The sequence below is a fragment of the Dermacentor silvarum genome, chromosome 11, assembly GCF_013339745.2.
Source record: "Dermacentor silvarum isolate Dsil-2018 chromosome 11, BIME_Dsil_1.4, whole genome shotgun sequence".
Lineage (NCBI taxonomy): Eukaryota > Metazoa > Arthropoda > Arachnida > Ixodida > Ixodidae > Dermacentor > Dermacentor silvarum.
The window spans coordinates 98,289,224-98,313,094 of NC_051164.1; the positions used below are offsets into that span (position 1 = coordinate 98,289,224).

A 23,871-nucleotide genomic window follows, 5' to 3' on the forward strand; every position below is an offset into this window, starting at 1 on the left:
ATGCTTTGAAAAAATTAACCCCGTTGCTTTGCACTGTAGGGTTAAGTCCATAGAGTTTCTAAATAAATATTCTATGGGTACAGTGCCTAGAATATACTACTGTACAATAGGTTAAGCCCTTTACAGAAAAGTATGAGGTGTTCAGCCGTTTCCTCTTCCTCTCCACACGCACCGCACCTTAGTCCGCAGTCCTGGCTTCAAACAGCAAAGAGCTTCCCCTAGAATTATCATGGATATTTCTTTGGCAATTTCTTGCTTGAAAGTTCTGTATGTTCCCAGTGCTGATTTCGTCCGCATCCCTGTTTTCCACAGACCCCTCTACGTTTCTTTAACCTTTTTATTAACCGCTGTTTCCTGGTTTGCACCCATCCTGCAGTCCAAATATTTGATTGACAATTTTCTGGTCATGCAGCTTCCTCCATTTTGTGTCAACATTCCTCATGTACAAATCACTGAAAACTCTCCTTGCCCACCGCTTTTCTGCCATTTCTCTCAATCGTTCCTCAACTTCTATCTTGCTGGCGCTAGCTTCCCTGCCCTCAAATGACGTCCATCCCATGTCACCCTGTACCCCCTGATTTGGTGTATTTGCGTGTGCTCTCAAAGCAAGCCTCGCTGCTTAACTTCCAACCTTGCTCGAACCTCTGATCTCATGCACAACCGCATTGCCGAAAGTCAAACTAGAGACCATCACCCCTTTCCAAATCCCTCTCACCACTTCATACCTATTGTAATTCCACAGTGCCCTATTTTTCATCACAGCTGCATTTCTGCTATCTTTAGCCGTTACATATTTTTCATGTTCCGTTATAGGTACTCAGCCCCATTATTTATCCACTCTCCAAGATATTTGTACTTATCCACTACCTCCAGCGTAACCTCGATCCTGTATCCTATGCTCTCTGCCCTGATTATCATTAAAAATCATGACTGCCGATTTTTCTTTACTGAACTTCAAACTTAAGCTATCTCCCTCTTTACCACAGATGTCCATTAATATTTGCAAGTCTTCCTTGCTGTCAGCCGATAAGTACCCTACATAAGTACAAGCCACCCAACAAGCCACCCTACATAAGTACAATGTCATCCGCGTACATCAGTCCTGGTAATGATCATGACTGTTTAATCCATTCTCCTTGCTTGAAAAAGGAAAGGTTGAAGCCAAGTCCGCTCCTCTCAATTTTTTTCTCTAATCCTTGTAAATACAGCATGAACAACAGAGGTGACAGAGGGCACCCCTGCCTAAGCCCCTGCTGTATCTCTATAGGCCCAGATACCTTGTTTTCCCATTTTATTGCGATAGCAATTATATGGACGCGAGTGCGAATTATATATGCGCGAGTGAAAGCGCGCTATCACGGAGAGCGAACGCACGGCGGAAAGCAAACGCGACCGTCGCGCGAAAGGCCGTGGGGGTATGGGAGGGAGGGAGGCGGGGCGACGCTGTGCTTCGGCACCAAAGGCGTATCTTGCAACCGGGCGCAAGGGTAACTTGCCACTCAATCTCCCACGCGAAAGCAAGAAAGCGGGAAGGCAGCGCGAGAAGGAGGGGAGGCGCAGCTTCTACTCTAGTGCCAACAACGGCGCTCGTACTTTGCCCGACTGTGGCGGTCGCCCGCACCGTCTCTTATCTCCACACGGCTCTGACCTTTGTATGCGCTGTGCATTCGCCGCTCAGTTTCCGTTGAAGCGATAGACCGCACGAACCTTCGCCCGCTGCGGCGGTGCGCTTGCTGTCAGCGTTTTGACAGTCGTTGTCTGCAGCCCACGGTGTTTTAGAAGTAGCTGCGGCCATTCAGTGTGATCTATTCATGTTTGCTTGTGCGCGCTGACACCACGCTTGTTAATTCAGTTAGTAAGCGAATGTGTCCAAGTTTATGCAGCCGATAAAGCTACTATCCCTACTCCGAACAGGGGCGGATCCAGGTTTTTTTAAGGGGGGGGGGGGGGGGGGTCAGCTTCTGTCAATGATGATGATGATAGTAGCCTTTCTTATTTACCGAAATTCACCGTTTCTGCTCACGATAAACCCGCGTTTTATACGGCTAGAGCAACACCTGTATCCCACCGTGGTGGCTCAGACAGCGTTGCGCTGTTGAGCACGAGATCGCGGGATTCGCGGCAGCCGCATTTTGATGGAGGCGAAATGCAAAAACGCCAGTGTGCTTCCGTTGTAGTGCACGTTAAAGAATCCCAGGTGGTCAAAATTAATCCGGAGCCTTCCACTACGGCGTGCCTCATAATCAGAACTGGTTTTGGCACGTAAAATCCCAGAAAGACGAAGAAGACCTGTAGCGAAACCAGATATCGGTTTCTCCGAGCTTATAGGAAAAGGACGTTACCCAGTACAGCCATGTGCTTGGCGGCTGTGCCTGATAATACCGGGTGTTCAAAACTAAGCTTTATGCTTTTCTTAAAATTAGGCACTGGGAGGCACACGAAGACCACCTGTGCAAATAAGTTATCTGGCCAGGGGGGCACAAAGTGAGATGATAATTATCGCTGTGAGCAGCCCAATTAACTAAAATTGAACAATTATTTTTTGTCGACTGCAGTGTGTGGGTATGTTTGTATTGAAAACTTAGAGGCAGTCGTGCTTATTACTGCAGTCAATAAAAACTTAATTATTCAATTTTAGTCCATTTGGCTGCTGACAGCGATAATTATGATCTCACTATGTGCCCCCCTGGCCACATGACTTATTTGCGCAGGTGGTCTTCACGTGCCTCCCAGTGCCTAATTTTAAGAAAACCATAAAGCTTGAACCATAAATTTTGAACACCTGGTATATCTAGCCTGTATTGTTTCTTAAAATTTGGGATGATCTGTTGTAGGTTCGTTATAAATGCGTAAGCACAGGTCCGTCTTTGGAGTTCTGTTGGGACACCTTGTTTTCTTTCAGGAGATTCTATGTGTTCGGCTGAGACACCTTCGTTTGCTTTGGAGCTCCAACGCGGCAACCACTACGCTGGTTGTTTACGATATGCGAATCACCGCGTATGAAGACTCACGACGCCACCTACAAGAAGAACGATGCGGCGTAGTAGCCGAGAGCGCGAGCCAACGTCTTCATGTTTGGTTTCCTACGCGACGCCATCCTTTTACACAAGGCGCGCATCTGCTCCCGTTTCTCTAACCACGCGACGCCATCCTAGGCCCGCGCGCTGGCGTTGGCCGTCACGCTCCCCTACTTCGCAGCCGCTGCTCGAGGCTTCGCCCCGCTCCGCAAAAACGCCCACTCAGATAAACGGATCCGGCGGCTTTGAGCCTCCTATGCTTAATGTACGACAATAAAACTGCGAAGTTACAATGAAAAACTTGTAGCGTACTGCGCTCGTACTGGATATTGTCAACGTGTAACTGTGATCACAATGAGTGCTACAGTTAAAAAAAAGTTGCCCATGCGTAGTTCTTAGTTTAGCTGTTAGTTGTTATTATTTATACAGGGTTTGTCCGAAAAGTAATGTCAGTGAGTCGATTAAAAAGAAACTATTGATCAGATCGGTACAACATAATAAAATGTTTCAAAATAGGCTCCTCCTGCGTCGTTACATTGCTTCTAGCGAGATTTCCAACCATCGAAGGCGTCACTGACGGTAGGCCTCCTTAGGAATGTGCTTTATAGCCTTGGTGCAAGCCTCTTCGACTTTGCCAACTGTCGCGAAATGTTGTCCTTTCATGGGAATTTGCAAGCGCAGAAAGAAGAAGAAGCCTGGGAGAGCCACGTCAGGACTGTAGGGCGGCTGGGGAACCGTTGGCATCTTTCAATCGGCCAGGAAGCGGGTCACGAGGAAGGCGGTGCAGGCTGCATGGTGCGTTGTCATGGTGAAGTTTCCAATCGCCCCCGATATCAGGCCGGGTGTGATGAATCCTTCGTTTGAGTCGCTTGAGCACTTTCACGTAGAATTTGGCGTTCACGGTTGCTAATTCTGGCCTTCTTGGGGCAAGGGGACGCCGAGCTGTGCCACTTGGCACTTAGCCTTTTTGTTTCGGGGTCGTATTCAAACACCCAAGTCTTGTCACCTGTGATGACATATTGTGCAAGACGTGGGGGTCACTTTCGCACAAGTTCCAAACCTCCTGGCACGTTTCAACTCGGATCTGATTGTTGGTCGTCCATTAATTAACATTTTGCGCAAGATCTTCGCGCACACTTTTCGCATCTGAAAATTATTCGTCAAAATCTTGTGAACGGTACTTTTTGGAATGTTTACTGTCTGTGCCACTAAACGGACACTCAAACGAGGGTCTGAGTACAAAAGATCTCTCGCGCGCGTCACATTTTCGTCGGTGATGGTCGTTGATGGCGGTACAGCGCGGGCTTCGTCGCTGACCTCTTCACAACCTTCTAAAAAGACCTTGTGCCCCCGATAAACTTGACGTTGTGACAAACAATTATCACCAAAAGTTGTCTTTATAAAAGGAAAAGTTTCCTCTGGAGACTTGCCGAGTTCACACAAAACTCGATGGCGGTCCTCTGTTCCAACGAGCGCTGCATTACAGCTTGCACGGTAAATGAAAATGAGTTGACGAAAAAATGCCAGGCCTGCGCGGCACACGCAGCACAGTCACAGCGTAAGCTAGAGGAGCGTTTCGACAGTACTACCTAGTAATTTGAGTGAATGCGTCAGGAACGCGCTTGGGACGCCGTCACGCGTGCAAGCCGACGCGTTCCATCGCCGATGGCTAGCGCCGTTCGGCCCAGCCAAGCGGCGGACAATGCAACTATGGCTGTCACATTCGCTCCCACTGCAACGCGCCCGACGCGTTCCATCGCCGGCGGCATCATCGCGACCCGAAACAGCTATTGGAATGAGCCCATAACAGCTTACGCTGTAAAACCTTGTCCTTACTCTCCAGATGGTCGCAGACGACTGAGCGACCGCGCGTGCGTAAGCTAACTTCACCCTACACCAATCCCAACTGGTCTTAGCGCGCTGCGACGTATATAGTCGCTTCACAATATAATCACTGACATTACTTTTTGGACAAACCCTGTACATGAACACTTCAGCAAGTGATCTCTTTCATCAAGCAGGTTGGTCGCGGAACCGATGACAGCCGATGAGCTAGGCAACCGATGACACCCCAAGGGGCAACTAAGTTGATCAGGCGCGAAGGCACTCGCGGACATCGGCGTGCTTGGCAAAAGGGACGTCCCCTCGTTCATTCGACGCCACCGACGGGACGAGTAAGGCACCGCCGGCGCCAGGAGGTCGAGGTGTTCATGAGAAAAAATAACTACGGCAACTTCGCAACACCACGCCCCGACGGAATACAACTAAGCTTGTGAGCGAGCTAGCTTTACTTCCACATGGCTGATATCACTGGTACTCGCGAAAAATACTTTTGAAGAATGCTAGTGGCCATATTTTTTTGCGACAGGGCCGTCCCCCTGTCAGCGAGGGGGCGATGCGGAAATCTGAGGGGGGGTCAGGACATCCGGACATCCCCCCTGGATCCGCGCCTGACTCCGAATAGCTCTCCACTAATTTGCTATCGCAATTGATGCTTCGCCTTTCGGGCGAAACTGACATTTTTTTATAAGCACCTTGTTACTTTTATAGATATCTTATAAAAGATTACTTACTCCATCTTGCACATCTAGAGTGCCCAGTATGCCCCACAAATCCTTTTGGATTACAGTCATAGGCTGCCTTGATATCCAAAAATGCGAGCCATAGGGGCCTGCGTTCCTTTTCTGCTATTTCAATACACTGTGTCAATGAGAACAAATTGTGTGTGTTCGTGTGCTCTGTTTGGCGGCGTTGGAACGAAGAACACGCGAGAAAAGCGTGTTCTTCGTTCCAACGTCGCCAAACAGAGAGGAAGAAAAAGAAAATGGTGATACGTCATCGAGGCGAGGCCCCGCCCCTGCACGGATTTGTTGTGAAAACAGTCACACCCCATCTCTACGTGTATGTAAGCACGTACTTTGTGGGGTCTCCGCAGGTGGCGAGAATTACACACATTTGTTGGGAGCACAATGGCACAATCCGGCGTCTCAACGATGCCCCCAAACCGGACGAGAGTGTATCCAATGCCTGCTTAAAAATTGGTGTATCACTAGCATGGAGGAAGAAAAATATGTTTTCCTTCCTCCATAGTGATCACCAGTATGTACCAGTATCACGCACTGAGTGCCGCCATTTCTAGGCTACAAAAGTCGCTTGCTTTGGCTAGAGTGTACAAGAACAAAAGACCGGGGTTCGAATCTCAGCAAGAGAGAAAGTTTTTACGCGATAGCGTTTAGGGCCCCGTGCATCAGAAAATCCGGCGTCGGCAACCGGCGTGTGATCGCGGGTGGCGGAGAAAATCATTCAACCACATCGACCGCGCAGGCCCTCCACGTGGTGCAAGGTTTTGGTAGAGTGTACTAGCACGACCGCTGGATAAAAAAAAAAAAAAAGGTGACCTTTCTTTATCCAGCGGCCGTGATACTAGATTGGGGGAGTGGGTCCAACGCAGGCTCCTCGCTGAGGATTTTTTTATGGAAAAGTTGGTGGTGCCACCATCGCGCTTTCTCCCGAATGAGCGGCCCCGCGTGCCGGCCGGACGCTTGTCGCGTCGAAGACCCTACCCCAGCTACATGGGGCTTTGACAGGCGGATACTCGGTGGCGGTAACACTGAGAATATTCCCCACCGATCTATTGTAAATAAAAGGGAAAAAGAGCGGCGGAAAGAACGCAAACGACGCACCAACGACGGTGCGTCGAGCAGACGACAGCTACTCAGCCCGTGAGCTCGCCTCAGCCAATGAGCGCTGCCGAAACAGCCGGAGCCAACGTTTATTGGCCGGAGACTCAGAAGAAGGCGACGGCAGCGCCGCCACATTTTCCGCGTTTTTTCTCGGCGCTTGCCAAGGCGTCCGCTGGACCCACTCTAGGACACACTAGTTTTGGTGAAAAAAAAAAAAAAATTGAATTTCTCACATTGAAATCCGTCAGAAAAATGGCAAGGTACGACTTTACTATTCGGCGTCGGATTGTAATTTGAATGTGCGAGAAAATCTAATTCTGCGACGGGGAAACTCAAACCCCTTTTACAGCATTTTTACCAGACCTGCACGCGTCGGGGCAACAGCAAACAATTAATAAAATAATAAAGAAATTGCGCTAGGTCCTTCACATTTTAATATAAGATCCCTTATATTGCTTCTGGAAAAAACGTCTTTCCAGCAATATATTTCAGTTTAAAAGTGAAACCGACTTTAAGGGGATCGGTGTAAGCTTGGTCTTTGTAAGCTGGCTTTCCCATGTTCAGTGTTGCAGTGAATGAAGCCTACTTGCCGTATGTGAACGATGTTTCTTTTTTTAAATACTTTATACGAGGCATGCGCCTGGGCCGCTTCGCAAGTGCCAGTTTTACTTGACGCGTTGCATGTCATGGCTAAAACGTTCTAGTTGTAGTGTGTGACCCAGTATTATTTATGTGCAATTCGATCCCAATGTGAACTTTTTTTTTCTCTTTTTGAACCGATGCTTCCTCTTATGTGCAACTGAGAAAAACGGCTCAAAAACGGCAAAAAAAAATTGCAATAAAAACTGCTCTGATCGCATTATTTTTCCGATCACCATGAGCTAATTCAGCTTACCTCAGGTTCTTCGAGAAGCTTGGTGGTTTTTCCAGAAATAAGGTTGCGATCCGCGGTTTATTACGTTTGAATGTACGGTATGCTTAAACATGAAATATTCAAACTCTTAACAGCATGAAATATTTTAACAGCCAAAGGTAAACCAGAATCGAAAGCATTACTATCAAAACCGAAACCAAAGCTGAGCTCTACCACGTGTTAAAAATCTCGGCAGACAAAATTAGCGGTCTGACCAGCCTCTCGGGGGTGCTGCAGCTCGGCCGCAAGAGGCATGGAACACAAAGTGAAACTTCACTCCAAACGGAGGTTATAATAACCAAACGGAGGTTATCTGATTGGTGGCTAAAATCGAGGCAAGGGTGAAATTTCACCCTCCACATAGTACAAAATGTTAATAGTCACGGCTAGGTGGCGTGTGCCACCACCCGATTTACCCGATTTAAAGGGTTTAGCCTCATCTTTCCGTCCAAGGCCGCACCTGAACGACCGGTTGGCCACCGTAGACCACCATGAGTCGGAGCAGTTGGTGCTTTATACTATGCCAGCCCCCGCACGCCGGCCGGACGCTTGTCGCGTCGCAAACCCTACCGCAGCTGCATGGAGCTTTGAGAGGCGTTTCACTCTGCTGCATCTAGTTTTGATACTCGGTGGCGGAAACAGTGCCCCCCCCCCACTAACCTGTAGTCAATAAAATGGAGAAAGATCTACGGAAAGGATGCAAACGACGCAAGCACCGACACTGTAACGGTGCGTCGAGCTGACGACAGCTACCGTGAGCTCGCCTCCTCAGCCAATGGGCACTGCCGAAACAGCTGAGGCGACGGCAGCGCCGCCGCAATTTCAGCGTTTTATTGCGATAGCAATGATATGGACACTTCAAGCGGATTTCTGCTGCCAGCGACGCCGTCGTCGTGAGGTTCCGTATAAAGTCCAAGGGCGATAAAATCGTAGTCGCGTGCCGTATGTGCTAGTGAAAGCGCGCGGGGGACGCGCGCTATCACGGAGAGCGAACGCACGGCGGAAAGAAAACGCGACTTCCGTCGCGCGAAAGGCCATGGGGGTATAAGAGGAAGGGATGGGGTGGAGGGGGGAGGGGCGACGGTGTGCTGCGGCCTCAAATTCTTATCTTGCAACCGGGCGCAAGGGGAACTGGCCACTCAATCTCCCACGCGAAAGGAGGAAAGTGGGAAGGCAGCGCAGGAGGGAGGGGGGGGGGGCACTTCTACTCTGCCAACAATGCGGTTGTACTTTGCGCCGGTGCGGGCTGCCGCGCGCACAGTATCTTGAAAGCGATCTCCACACGACTCTGACCTTTGTATGCGCTGTGCATTCGCCCCTCAGTTTCCGTTGAAGACGAACCTTCGCTCGCTGTGGTGGCTGCGCTTGCTGCCAGCGTTTTGACAGTGGTTGTCTGCGGTCATTGAGTGTCATCTATTCATGTTTGCTTGAAGGCGCTGACACCACGCTTGTTAATTCTGTTAGTAAGCGAATGTGTCTAACTATCCCTACTCCGAATAGCTGTCTACTAATTTGCTATCGCAATTGATGCTTCGCCTTTCGGGTGAAACTGCGACATTTTTTGCATAACACTAAAACTGACACACGCGCGACCAAAACCACCTGCAGTTCGAGTGACACGCCTGGCGGCCGTCGTCTCATCAATGGGCTGGGTCGTGCTGATAAGGGCGAATACGGAGCGATGACGTTGAAGTTGTTAAAATGTTGGAAATTACTTCCAGGGTATCACAAGGCACTTCCGTTGACTATAATGCAGACAATCTCGCACCAAAATGTGCTATAGTATTTACTTTGACCACTTCAATGTTGGGAATACACGTCACTATTTTCGCGATGTTTATTTTTTTTGTTCTTTCGCACACCCGTTGCATTTCGTACGTCGGTGCTGCTTTTAAAGGATTATATGACTTTAAGTGTGCCAAACAGGTCATTGTACATTAAACTTTTTGCACCAAGAGTAAAGCAATTCGATCCGTAAGGCAGATATTACCCTTACCCCATAAAGACAGCTTTGTGATAATAAATGCTGCATTAATGCATTCATTATATATATTTCGCAGTGACGACAGCTCAGGCTGATTGATAATTCTCTAGAGAGTAAATTAATTTTATGGGCGGTGCTTGAGAACAGCAAAAAAAAAAAAAGAATGTTTATTTTCCTTTTTTTAACTGGCCAATAGTTACTCTGTGGAAAACACAAGAGCATAGCCAATGAACACGGATGTATCTGCAAAGATAAACCTGCTCATCCAGCAGGGCATCACATCAGTCAGCAAGGTTCAAATACGTTTTCGTTCTTACGTTGAGGATGTTTTGTTTGCAGACAAACCAAAACCACAAGTTAATTGTAGAACATTCTATCCAACCAGACAAGACATATGCTCACACATACAGTTTGCAAAGATGGATAGAGTACTCTTGACCAGGTTAATACAGTGAAACTCATTAATGATTTACGGAAGAAAGACCCTAGTGGAAAATACTTAAAGCCCCCCCCCCCCAAAAAAAAATCCAGATTATCAGCAAACACCTTCCACGCCACAACAATGTGAAGTTGATGATTTTTTGGGAAGTGCAGCCAAAAGATATGAACAAACAAGGATGCTTTGCATGCAGAGTGCTTTCATGAGGTCAGCCCTTGAAAAATATTCTAGTAATGTTGAGTGCCCTGATGCAACTAACAAAACTGCAGACTATGCACTTCCATTATTTTTTTCTTGTTGTGAAGACACCAAGTGCATATGTCATCGAGGGTGTGTTCATTGTGAAATTAGAAACAGCTTAGTGTATGTCAGAAGCATTGTCTTCAAATCTTGGTGCCCCAGTCTCAATCCAAAATATTGGATGGTTGACTTTAGCCAGGCTAAAATAAATGCTAAAAATTTGACATTTCCAAACAGACGAATCGCATTGTGTGATTTCCATAGAGAACAGGCCTAGCAGCGCTGGTGTGGAAGAAAGATATGAGTAACAGAAACCAGCCACCCTCTCTGATGTATCAACTAGCCAGAGTAAGCACGGTAGATTTCACTACGGCCCTTGATGCAATGCAGTCCACTGATCTGTAGGCCAATTATGCAACATTTAAAGTTTGCATGCAACATTACTGGCTGCAAATACAAATAATGGGACTGAAGCGCTGTTAGTAAGTGAATGAGATGTTCAAAGAGCACTACTTGAAATCAAACAGTGGGCAACGGAGTTTGAATGGCCTTGTACAAGTACTTATTACATCCTTAGATTACATACAGGCAAGAGCACTTGGAAAGAGAAAACTTAAAATTCTCGTCAGAGTACAGACTATATTATGACACAGTGCCAACATTTTTGAATAATCGACCCCAAAGTGTAGCGCGACATATAATGAACAACATCATAGCAACTGTTGACCTTGGCCAAGAATCTATAAAGAGTAGTCCCCATGATGCCACATCTTATGTCAAGAGTGCAACTGATCAATAAACATTGGATCTTGTTGATTTTACTATGCCAAGCGCTGCCAGGATTTGATGAAATATGAACTTCCTTGCAAACATTTTTGTGCTACGCTCGCACAGTAAAACATGGCATTATGATACGCTCCCTGTAGATTATTGAAATGGTCCTTCGATGGCTCTTGATGGTCATATCAATGCAGAGAGCCAGACAAATTAAGAATGTAGTGAGAATCATTCAGAAAGCATCATGACACCAGTTATAACTTCTAATATGGAAGGCCTACAAAGTTTAGAAAGGTCACCTCACTAAGTTAGCCAGCATAATCATCAGATCCCATTTGTTGTGGGCACTTACACGCCCATACGTGGCTATCCAGTCTTCTACGTCAAGGTGGTCGGCGCCGCAGAACAGTTCTGGATCCCACGGCTGAGCCAGGACAACTGTAGAGGTTGTAATCGTTGATGTGGGCCGTGCCATTTCTTGTCCAGTTTCGTCTGTCATGTTGTACAGTCTGAGGTGACGACCACTGCGGAGCTCCGCTGTTGTCTCTTGTGGTTACCCCGCACCTCTTACGAATTTGTCACGATGCGGAAGTCAAAGATAAAGATGTATTTACAATATACACAATAGCAGCAACGATACATAAACAAGATGGCTGTCGAGACCGATTCCACCTCCACATGTCAAATTGTCTTCTTCTGACTGGCGCCACTCTCGGTTGCGCAGTAACAATATATTCTAGGTATACGTTTAACGCTAGCACATCTCCGCTATGCTAAGACTCTAAATAAATACAAGCTAACAGCACCAGCTAATCACAAGTATACATTGTCCAATCCCAAGTATACGTCGTCCAGAGGCCTCCACAGCCACCAGGTTTTACATCGGCGGGAGGCTGAGCCAAGTGCTGGAATGTACACTAACAGCAGCAACTAATCACAAGTACACATCGCCTGTAATCAATTCGTCCACATTTGAGAGATCTCTACAGTCCTCAGTTTTTATGTTGACAGGAAGCAAGGTGCTGGAATGGCTACTTGGTGATGAAGGCGTCGCCTTGCAGTCATTGCCCATCGCCCCAAGCCTCCCCCCATTGTGCATAAGACGCATGTGCAATGTAAGTTTAGGGGAGAAAGAAAATGCCATCTTGCAGATGGGGCAGTGGTATGCTTCCACTCCCCATTCATGCAGCCGCATGTGTTTTTTCAGAGTCTCGTTGCGGCGGAATGCGGCCGGGCACTGCTCGCAAGTGTAGTGCATCTCACTTGTGTGAGTGTGGCGATGGCCAACGAGCGTTTTCTTGAGTTTGAACCGCTTGCCGCACACATCACACTTGTGCGCTCTCTTGCCGGTGTGCGTCAGAATGTGATCTTAAGCGTATCACTGCGTGCAAACGTTGCTGGGCACAGCTTGCAAGTGTAGTGCAGCTCACTTGTGTGGATGCGGTGATGCTCGATGAGCGTCTTCTTGAGTTTGAACCGCTTGCCGCACACATCACATTCGTGCGTTCTCTCCTCGGTGTGTGTCAGAATGTGATTATTAAGCCTATCACTGCATGTAAACGTCACCGAGCAGTAGTTGCACTGGAACGGCTGCTCACCCGTGTGGGTACGCTTATGTTGGACGAGACTTTGCCGCCACACGAACCGCGCCCCGCACGTGGAGCATGCGTGTCGCTTCCCGCCAAAGTGCACTGCCTTGGCACTCTGCTTCGCTGAGGTTGTGATGGCACCATCAGGGATTCTGCAGGTTCAAGAAAGATGTGTAAAAACATACTTAAGGAGTTGCAGCTATTTAAGGGGAGGTTATGAACAACGCAATGTTATACCTACTGAGCATTAGAGTTACTATATATGGCTCCCGCAGGGAGCCAGAGTTGGGCCTCCATTTTCCACGTGCCGCTTCGTTGCCATTCGCCAAGCGAGGTCACATGGAACTCCGAATTGCTGAAAAGAAGCCAACCTACCAGCGACGCTGTTCCTCCTTTTGGCCTCGTGAATTCCAGTGCCATCGTCATCTGCACGGCACGTTTGATATTGTCTGACAGACGCGGCAGCTCTCGTGAGAGTGCATTAATTCTCTGGGCGAATCGCGTAATGTATTCCTGTTCTGTGTTGGCATGACAGGTTGGCATGACAGGTTGCAGTGCACCCTACTGCAGGAATCGCAATGAGTGTGGAAAGTCTTTTTTTTTTTTTTACACACCATGCACCCAGTGAGCCATCCAATGCCGACTGCAGTGGCCTCTGCAAATAGGACGCGGCAAGCCAGCTCCCAGAAATGCAAGAATTTGCGAGGTAAGCTTATGCTAGAAGAATGGCGACTTGATTTCTGCATGTTGGAGTATGCCATTTGGTTCTATATTAAACTACTGAATGCAATGCCGAATAAAATAAAACTTATATTGCGCAAGGCACGCACAATTACACCTTCTTTATGTACGCGTAAACGTTTTCTTAAAGTATTGTGAGGCAAACGCAAAAAATTCGCGGACAATTACGACATTCCCTAATGCGAAATTTGAGCGCAGCTCTATACGTGTTTCTGTTTCACGATATATTGGCTGGCACTGGGCAAACCATGACAATTGAAACAAACGTGAAGGAGACCAAAAAAGAGCGCGCGAGAGCTTACGCGAGCAGACGACAGAATGAAACCAGTGGTACGGCTGACACCACATACGAGTACGCATCGAGCGGTCGGGCGGGTCCGCATAACACCAGTTTCCTGCGCGCACGTCACTGAAGCGGACGCTCTCATTGGTCTCCGCTGTTCGCGGGTCGCATCTATCAACTCTGGCTTCGCATTCGCTCTTAAATGCCGCCCCTGCGCAAACGAGAGGTGGCTTCACTGCACAAATTTGGATTGCAAGATGGCGGACCTATGCCCAACTCTGCTCCCGTAGGGAGTATATACAGTAACTCTACTGAGCACTAATCGGGTCTGCCATCTATAGGCAGATATGAAAAGTGCACTTCAGAAAGCAGGGAACTTACGGTAATAGCTTAGAAGACAATGAGACAACAGCTGCTGCACACTTCATGCTCCTATGGTTGTACAGTCGAACCCACTTATAGTGATAGTGGTTTTAACAATATAAGGTGTTTCAGCGAACACTTTGAGAATTTATTTAAGGTTGCCTGTGGCAGATAGCCCAATTCTAATTAATGAGCTGGTCTACTTGAAGAGGCGGACATTACTTGCACAAAAAAATCGAAATGCCTAATCGACTAATAAACAAACATTCAGTAATTAAGTTTTTAACTAATTACCTGATGGCCCATATTGCAATTTACAAATTGTAGCCGTGGAGTTCGCAAGGCCGATCCATTTGAAATTAATTTTCAGGATGACACCAGTTTAGAGATATTAATTCCCGAACTTTGCGGAGAAATGCATTGGCGTTCCAGTTAATTTTGTGCTTCAATGCATAAAGCGACGTTTTGTTAAACAGCAGGCTAGCATAAAAATGCTCCACTTGGGTGACCTTTTGCACTGGAATAAACATCGATTTGTATTACTGCAAGCATGTTCAAACATTCTTAATAAAGCTTGTTGTTGGGCTAGTTGGTACATCCTTCATACAACGAAAAGATGCAACACACCAAGGAAAAGACAGGCGTCCTTTCCTTGGTATGTTGCATCTTTTCGTTGTATGAAACGAACCTTCCCTTCAATCATTATTAATGGACTCAAGCGAGCTCACCCTGGGTCGCTGTCCTTGATGGCTGCGTCTCCTGAAGTTTCAGCGCTGTCTGTCAATGTGGTTACGGGGACAATCCTTGGCAGTAGGAGTGCTGTCACTTTGCAGCCCTATAAATTGACGTGCACATTTTTTTTTTTTTTTCACAACAGTGTGGCTGCAATATGTGTGAATGCATTAGCCTTACTTCCCACGGCACCAAAGCTTTCGAGTTACCATTTGAGGTTTACTTTTGAGTAGAAATATTCTCCCCTTTTTGCATGTCTTTTTCTTTACTGACATTGGTAGAGTACATTTCTTGCAGGAAGAACATGTGCATCAAAGCACAAACTAATGTTCCCAACAAGAAAGCAGCAGGCACAGTGTGTTGAAGAATGGAAATGCCCACGAGAATGATGGCTGTTACAGTTCCGCAGTGAAAGTAAACCTGAAAAGTTGCATATTCGTCAATGGTACACGTTGACATGAGGACATGAAGCTTGCTACTACATGCACCTAGTACTACTCCAACGCAATGGGCAGCACCTTCTTATCTCACGAAAAAAAAAAAAGAATATAATAGTTTTGGCCATTATAAATGGCAACATCACGCAAAGTGCGATACATACACCATAATTCTAACTCAGTGATGAAATTTGACATCCGTCCTCCTTTTCAAAGGAATACCAATTGAATCAGTCTACGTTGGTACAACATTCTTGAACTGTACTTTCAGTGTAATAGTTTAAATATTAGAAGAGAAAATGACAGTCAGAGTTTCGTTTCTGAATTTTGTGCCAAAGCCTCGGGGCCAGTACGTCAGTGTGATGTCGTTGATTGCAAAGTAATTTCTTTGCACTTTGGCCTTTGTGGTTAATTAAAAGTTCTTGATGCTTCCTATTAATTTCAGTCCTTGGCTCTTTTAGAACACAATGTTGACCATTTTTACTGATTAAATCAGACAGCGGCAAAATCCATGATGTCCCGGCGAGCTGGTTAATGGATACACTTTCAAAGAAACATCTGTCAGTGTTCGACTTTCTGCAGCCGGACGAAAAACACTTGATTCCGGAGTCTCGAACGCGCCATACTATCGATCCGGGATCTGCGCGACCAATGAGACAAAAGGGCTATTGCATCTCACCCAACGAGAGCAAGATAATGGGCGAACGAGTGAGTGACATGATGAAAAAGTCACAGGCATGTGCAGATAACACAGCACCGTGTCAACATAAGGCGGAGGACGACCTCCGTAGGAGCTCCATTTTCGGCAGCACGCAATAGACGATTCTTACGTTGCGAGGAGGCACCATAACGTTTATCGAAAAGTAAACACAAGTATCGAAAATATGCGACGCACGTGTCACATCCCTTGAGCCATGGTATGACATGCTGTTGATGATGATGATTTATTTGTATCTCCTTTGAAACGAGGCGGTGACAAACAGTCACCTAGCCTGCTTGAGTTGACCAGGTCAACTCAAGCAGGCTAGGTGGTGTCTTAATGTTTCTCTTTAGTGCCCCTTTCAACAGGGATTTTTGTATTTCAGAATCATCAGAATCTAGCCTGTGCTGCCAGGGCACAGCAAGCCAATTGCATCATGACTGGCAGTCATAAGACTGCTCCCAAGGCATAACACTGTGCGGCCATACCAAACTGAAGGAATAATCATCCTTTCTTTAATATACAGTAAATGGGCCCTTCAGCATCCTGTATGAAAGATGTGGAATGTGTCTGCCTTTAAAAGCTATCTTCTCACAAATATTTCTCAACAAATAGTTTTTGAGTGTACTTTGCATTAAAAATTCTGCGGCTGTAGCGACCTCACAGCTATGGCCTCCATTCTGTCATTCCTACTACACTCAACACTCTGCACTGTGCCCAAGCAAAACAACATCCAATATGCTCCACCCATCATCACATCAAGCTGTCAATTCGGCACAACTCAAGCATTATGTGGTGGGAAACACCACTGCACCATCCAGAAAACACACTATCAAGCAGTGGCGCAGTTTTCTGCCACTGGAATGCAGCTCCACCTCATCAGTGATCAGATTTCTTTGCTTATAATTCTTAGGGAGGCACAGGTTCCTCATCTTAAACATGAAGAAATGCACAAGCAGCCATTGTTCTGACTTTAGTGTAAGAGTAAGGAAGAAGAGGACCAGGGGTTTTGAAAAGTTTAGCCTTTCAGATGGCATTACAGATGCTCAAGTGTCTCTTGAAAAAGATGTTCCTTTTTTTTTTTTAAGTGGATAGCTTTCTTAGGCTTATTCGGACGTTTTTGTGATAGGTCGGAGGTACGACGGTGGTCGGACATGGGCAAGTGCGCTCCTCCCCCGAAAAAAAAAAAAAAAAAATTTGGCTAAGTCACTGGCTGTAACACACAACAATGCTTACTTTACACAAACACATTTGCCCAACTGGTAACTCTTCAAAGAGCTTCAAGCAATGTTGGATAGCCAGCTGCCTGCAAAATGTTTCGCATAACATCAATTCAACTTCCACTTATCCTACCTGAGAATGACTTGAATAATGGCAACTTGAAACGAGGTTACAAGTGCCCTTTAAAGAAACACTAAAGAGAGAAATTATTTCAGCTGTGTTATTGACCTATTCTTCTCCAATACCATAAAAACACACTCTTATTCCGAGAGGACACTTGGTAAGCCAGAAAGAAAAAATGAAAGACGGGTGGCACTGCACCTCCCCATGACGTCATGGATTTTGACAGCATCTGCTCGAGCCTAGCAAAATCATTTCGTCTATAAAAATGGAGTACATGGCATGCTAAAAGAGCTGAAGATTGAACATGGGAAGTTTCAAGAACTTTTAAAAGTCACAAAGCACCGAGTGCAAGAAAAAAAAAAATTGAAATCTATGATGTCACATTGGCTTACCGACCCTGGGGTTCAGTCACGAAAGTCAAGGAATGGAGCACTGACCTTCACTTTCTCTTCTAATAATCAAACAATTACTGTGAAATCTGCGAAAAATCGCATTCTTCAAGAATACATTATCATTCTAAACTGATTTAGTGTTTCACTCTGGTGTTCCTTCAATTTAAATTCTAGTGTGAAGATTACGAAAGTAAAATTGCACAATCGCACACTGCGCTTCACTTACAGGCGGCAGCGTAGTGGAAGGGCTGCTTGGCAACACGATGCTCTCGACCCTGGTGTTCACATTTGCTGCAGACGTCTCCAATCCATCGTGAAGCCAGCGCGTGTGCATCATGAGGTAATTCCGTGAGGCAAAGCATTTCTGGCACACAGGGCAGCTGTATGGCCTTGAGTTACGTTGAGTATGTTGCACAAGTTAACAAAAAAAGAGAAAGGAAAAGAAAACCAAGGAATACAGTTATTATTCTACAAAGTTGCTGACACAAGAATAATGCAGTAAAAAGAAAGGATCCGCAATAGAGAACCAAACAAGATTAGGGGCGCTCTACCTGGGGTCTTCATTAGACTATCAATCAAGTTGCAGAGCCATTAACGAAATACTTGATTTCCAATGCAGCGTGGGTGTTTACTAATGAATGTGACAATTCAATCAGTTATGCGCCTCTAATTATTCACAGCCTGATCGCTGTTCTTATAATCACTGCTAATGACTTCTTTACTGTCACAACTAAATAGAGAAACTTGGGCTCAGGCCAAGCCTTCTAGCCAGTCAGTCATAAAACTTTATTCTCGGTACTGGGAGTGATGTTTTTTGGGTTTTTTTTTCGAACTCTCATGACTCAAAATGCTGGTTAATTCAAGCAAAGAAAGAACATTTTATTGCGAAAGCAATTATATGGACACTCCAAGCGTATTCCTGCCGTCACGTCACCGTCGCCGTGAGGTTCCGTATGAAGTCCAACGACGACGAAATCGTCGCCGCGCGCCGTATGCTGCATATCCAAGTGAAAGCGCGCGAGGGATGCGTGCTTTCACGGGGAGCGAACGCATGGTGGAGAGCAAACGCGATTTCTTCCGTTGCGCGAAAGGCCGTGGGGGGACGGGAGGGAGGAAGGGAGGGAGGAAGGGGAGGCAACGTTTACCTGCAGCACCAAATGCGTACTTATATAAAAACGTTGCGAGGCGCGGAGGTGGTAAAGACTTCCGACACTGCTCGATGAGTGTCGCGTTCTGATCTCGTTGAAAACCTCCAAGCCGCCGCCAGAGGCACCGGCAACAGTCACCAACACCGCGCGCGTTCAGTGTGAACGCGGACAAAACGCCGACAGCGTCGACAACAGTTCTGCGCATTGCTGGTGCTGCTACATGTCCAAGTTTATACAGCTGATAAAACTACTATCCTTACTCCGTATAGCTCTCTACTAATTTGCTATCGCAATTGATGCTTCGCCTTTCGGGTGAAACTGCAATTTTAACAGCTGTTTCCTATTCTTTTTGAAGCCAAATAGTTAAGGCAAGTAAAACAAACACTTTGGGCAATTGTAACTTCTTGCTCATTAAAGCACTGTAACACAGTGAAAAATGGTTGATAACAAGGCCCTGATACTTACAAGCAGTATTCAGAATACGCTTATGTTTAATATTCTAGCAGCTATGTATTCTGATAGCTGCCAATGCAATATAGTACCACGCACCCTGTTAGCCGGAAAAGCAATTGGTACCTGTTTGCACATTTGTTCCATTTTTAAATCGGCATGTAAAAATTGGCAATGCAATGTTAAACTGCATTTTAATACAGTTCAGATAATGCAAACAAAACTGTGCAGTCTCTATAAGTTTGAAATAACCTGCAGAGGCTGTATGTTTCAAGAAATTTCCAGCACAAGGTTGAACTGGTAAACAATGACCTAGCACAAAGAGAAATTCGTTGCTTGACAGACCACCTGCTGAACTGAACCAAACATTTTCTGCCTTATTAAAAATTCCAAGATTCTGTGTCCCAAAGCAACACGTGCTACAAGAAACATCGTAACAGGGGCTCCAAATTAGTTTCGACTACCTGGGCGTTCTTTAACATTCACCTAAATAAAAGTACACAAGCCTTATTGCAGTTCATCCCGACGCAAATGCAATGAATCAAAATGGCAATCTCATGTTCAGCCAGAGAACACGATTAGCCACTGAGAGATATAATTTGCCTTACTGGAAGCGTATATGGGCATTCCCTTCGACCCATTTTTGGTGGACTCGGGAGAGCTCACCTTGGGTCACTATCCATGGTGGCTGCATCTCCTGAAGTTTCAGTGCTGCCTGCCAATGTGGTTACGCAGATTATTTTTGGCAGTAGGGCTGCTGGCTCAGATGCTTCTTTTCCATCCATGATTAAAGGGCCCTACAAAAAGGATGAAGGTTATCTCTTTTTTTTTTTTCAACAACTGTGACAATAGGCGAAAATGTCCCCAAGACCTAAACCTGATATTGCTTTTCACGTGTAGTTTTGTGTAAGAATAAGCTTGTTTCCTTAAGGCATTTCTTTCTTCAAATATAAATGCATGGTATGTTCCTTCCAAGAACAATATGGACGTGAAACTGCCTACGTGTGTGGTTAGATGCTAGCTTAAGGTCGAGGCACTGGACACGTTGGGGCACCATGTGAAGATAGCGATAAGTGAAATCACCTCTTTGAAAGCACCCCAGGCATGCGGCGAGCCCCCAACCAACGGACCAATCTTGGTTCAAGCTTTGGTGTTCCCGTTGCCCCTTTGGTGGAGGCACGGTCAAAGTAGACGAATTAATGACTTGTTGTTTATACAAATACTTGTGCAAAGTTTCACTTCCTTTCACCACATTACACAGCTGTATTGCGGTGAAGCAATTATAGAATGCAAATAAAGGGCGTTCATAAAATTCATATCATAGCTATCATAAATATGAAGCAAGCGTACACGATAGGCATCAAAAATAGCGCACGTCTTTCAAGTTTTAGTGGAATACAAAAATTTTTCTTCCGTGTAGTACTGTGAAAAATACCTAGGACATCAAAACATAAATGGCAGCGTCGATCGGGAAAGTTTGCAGAAGCAGAAGCAGTGATTCGTCTTCTGCATTCGAAGAAACACAATGCCAAGGAGGTTAATGCCAAGCTGGCGGCACCGTACGGCGACAATGCCCCAGGTTATGGCACTGTTGTGAAATGCCAGCAGGTGATTTCAATGCCGTCGAACAAGCCTGCACGATGAACGGAGTGGCCGACCATCACTGGATGGTGAACCACAAATTGATGCGCAAGTGGAGGGAACTCTAGTGCTTCCTGACCGGCGGATAACTGTTGGACAAACATTGCAGCAATCTAACGCGAGTGAGGGCTCAGATTAAACTGCCACTCTAGTCTAATCGCTGAATCTGTTCTAATCTAAGAATCTTACCAAGCTCTGAGCTGCTACCACGCGCACAGACTGCCAGCCGACTGCGCTCCCCACGTGGCCTTTCTCTCGCGCGCGGGAGGCAGCTCATAAAACCTCTGTGCAACTTTCTAGAGCAGCGCAGTCGGGTTTCTCAGCCGGGCTGCTATTACACAACGGCGCGTCCGGCCGTAGGTCAGCGTGCACAAATAAGCAGACAAAGCTAGACTGGGTGCGGTCTGCAGCAATTTCCTTCCTTCCTGTGCCTAATACAGAAAATAAACGATCATTTGCTGCAAACTTCACTTCGGATTATGGTGTTTCGGATGAGGCATTAGGGCGCCGCCATTTTTTAGGCCAGAAAAGTAGCTTGTTTTGGCTATGCCTTGGCATCGGCTTTGGCTAGTCACAGGAATTCTTCATTTTAAAATAAACATGGCGAACATGACGTCATAATATAGCCGTCACAAAGGGGGCAAAGGTAACAACTTGGGAGTTAAGCTTCGCCTAAAAGAGTCGAACGCGATAGCATTCATAATCCCTGACTGCTTCTCACGCTTCCAGGCAACTGCAGCTTTACCGGGAAATGCTGACGGCGAACGCTATGCGCTGTGCACGAAGGCGAGCTTTCTGGCTAGAAACGCGACCTCTTGCGTGGGCCGATCCCGGAGGTAGTGCAGAGCCGCGCCGAAAAATATATATCATTTTCAGGTTTCTGTTACTATTTCAGTCGGAGATGTTTTAACATGCGCAACATAAAAGGCAGGCCGCATATGCCCCATATATATGCGGAAATTTTGGCTTACGGACAACTCCGCGTGCGCCGACACAGGATTTACTGCCACATGGGGCCCTTAACGCTATCACATTATAGTCGTGAGAAACTCTATGGGCGAAAAGCGAACGAGCGTCTCGGACAAGGTGCCACTAGATCTGCAGGTGCTGCAACGGTACTGACTGTAGGAGTCTGCGAATAGTGATTCTTGAGACTTGGTCGAATACTAATTGAATAGTGCCAAAAGCGAATCTTACCGAATATTTTTCGAATAGCTTTCGAATATTAAATATCCGTTATCACAATTAATATAATACATGTTGCCGCGTGACTGACCGCTCGAAGCACTCTGCGTGTATTCGCGGGCTTCTTTCACGCACGGAAAAAACACCGTTATGTAGCACGTTTTGAGCAACAGAACAGAAAGCTGTATCGGGAGTTTTTCATGTTGCTATTCGATTTTTCTCAATGAAACTTTTCGTCTAATTATAATAATTGAGAAGTTGATTAATTATTTAATAATTATCTAATTAGGCAGAATTTAAAAATAATCTGAGTATCTCGAAGCGACGGCAAACAACATTACCTTGTTTTCTGCCCAGCTACGTAGCATTTGCATATTTTTAAAGTTTGGCTCAAGATTAGTGAAACACCCTGTAATATCAGGTGCTCTTCAGAGGCCTTCGTTTGCCGGTTACATGTGCCCTCCTGGAGCAGTGGTTGTAAAATATCCAACCAATCGTAGAGATGAAAAAAAAAAAAAAAAACCCTCGACTTTTCCAACACCAGTCAGAACCTTGCCAGACTATTTTGCAAGCGAAGGCCACGGTAGCGGTTTTTTTCGTAGCCTACCATTATTTGTCTGGCTTCCACTCTCGCTTTCCGTGATGCTATAATGTTACGTGATGCGCGGCCTTCCTTCCCTCTAACTGCTCTGGAAAGTGACCTGCGGTTCAGGTGGCGCATTCTTGCTATGACTAGAATCTGGAGTGTCTTGCAATTCGATTCGAAGAACTGGATCGACCACCCGAATTTACCATTAGGTTCACCGTGCTTTGCAGCTTCATGTACGTAGGTGTTTTGTGACCGAGCTGTAATCAGTGCTGGCGTACTAATTTGGTGTTCCCTTTAAGGGTAGACCATCGAATGTTACTGATGTGCCAACATTTTTGTGTGGAGCATCCGGATTTCCCATACCAATATTTAAGCATCATACTACTTGGTCCAAAATTTTCTGATATTCGATTCAACATTCGTCTTTTTCTTTTTTTCTTCATTCAATTCAAAACCTAATATTCGGTATTTGCACGCACCTATTAAGTACTAGTGTGACTTTAAATGGCTGCAATGACTGCAAGTGGGTGCACTTGCCCAGTTCAAACTGTGCACAAACCCCAATCCTCACTCTGGTCCCTGTTGAACCACGACTGAATCATATTCTCACTGAACACATTGTGCCATCGTGCGCCACTGCCGCAAAATCCGCACGTCGTGCCTGAGTGAATTCAGACTAGAGCGGCACATACCCACTGACCCAAGTTGGCATGAAAGAGGCTAGATAAAGACAAACATACATTCCTCAAACTGGGTGAACGTCCCTGGGAATCTAATCGTGATAAAACATGTCCAAAGGCTGATTTCAAACCCATTTCAGTCAGCACAGCAGCCCAATACTGTAACCCATTAGTGACCCAAGTTGGTGGGAAAAGGTTTACAGACCCCGACAGACAGATAGGCAGAAGGTAGTTCCCTACAAGTGCTTGAAGTTTATAAAGAATGCTAAACGCATTAAAAAATCACGGCATAACCCATCTCAAGAGGAATGTTTACATTAATGCAATTAGCACTGAAGCAGTCTAGCGGCACACTGTATTGCCACCGCAGAGACGTGTCTTGTATGAAGTGTGCATACCCAGCCGAGTTCCTGACTCGTGTTGCTTTCTGGATGCCGCTGCCCCATTTAGCGGTGCAGCGTGGTTACTAACTGACAAAATTAGGTCTCATAGCACAAGCTTTTCACCGTTTACACTGATAATGTAGCATGTATTCACGCTATTA

At 46.1% G+C, this 23,871-nt stretch overlaps 1 protein-coding gene across 5 annotated transcripts in view; it reads right to left on the bottom strand.

The window, feature by feature from the left end:
• The window catches only part of LOC119433826 (zinc finger protein 431-like), a 32,712-nt gene extending 11,328 nt beyond the window's left edge, over nt 1–21,384 (bottom strand). The window contains exons 1-5 of one of the 5 annotated variants that reach the window (XM_037701088.2): nt 21,063–21,384; nt 19,899–20,029; nt 17,861–18,023; nt 14,758–14,864; nt 11,646–12,794 (exon numbers count right to left, since the gene is read on the bottom strand). In XM_037701088.2, coding sequence (XP_037557016.1) covers nt 12,410–12,794; nt 14,758–14,864; nt 17,861–18,023; nt 19,899–20,017 — 774 coding nt within the window. In that variant the 5' untranslated portion in view covers nt 20,018–20,029; nt 21,063–21,384 and the 3' untranslated portion in view covers nt 11,646–12,409. The other 4 variants (XM_049658644.1, XM_049658643.1, XM_049658642.1 and 1 more) reach the window with 4 other exon arrangements.
• Nucleotides 21,385–23,871: the final 2,487 nt, after the last annotated feature.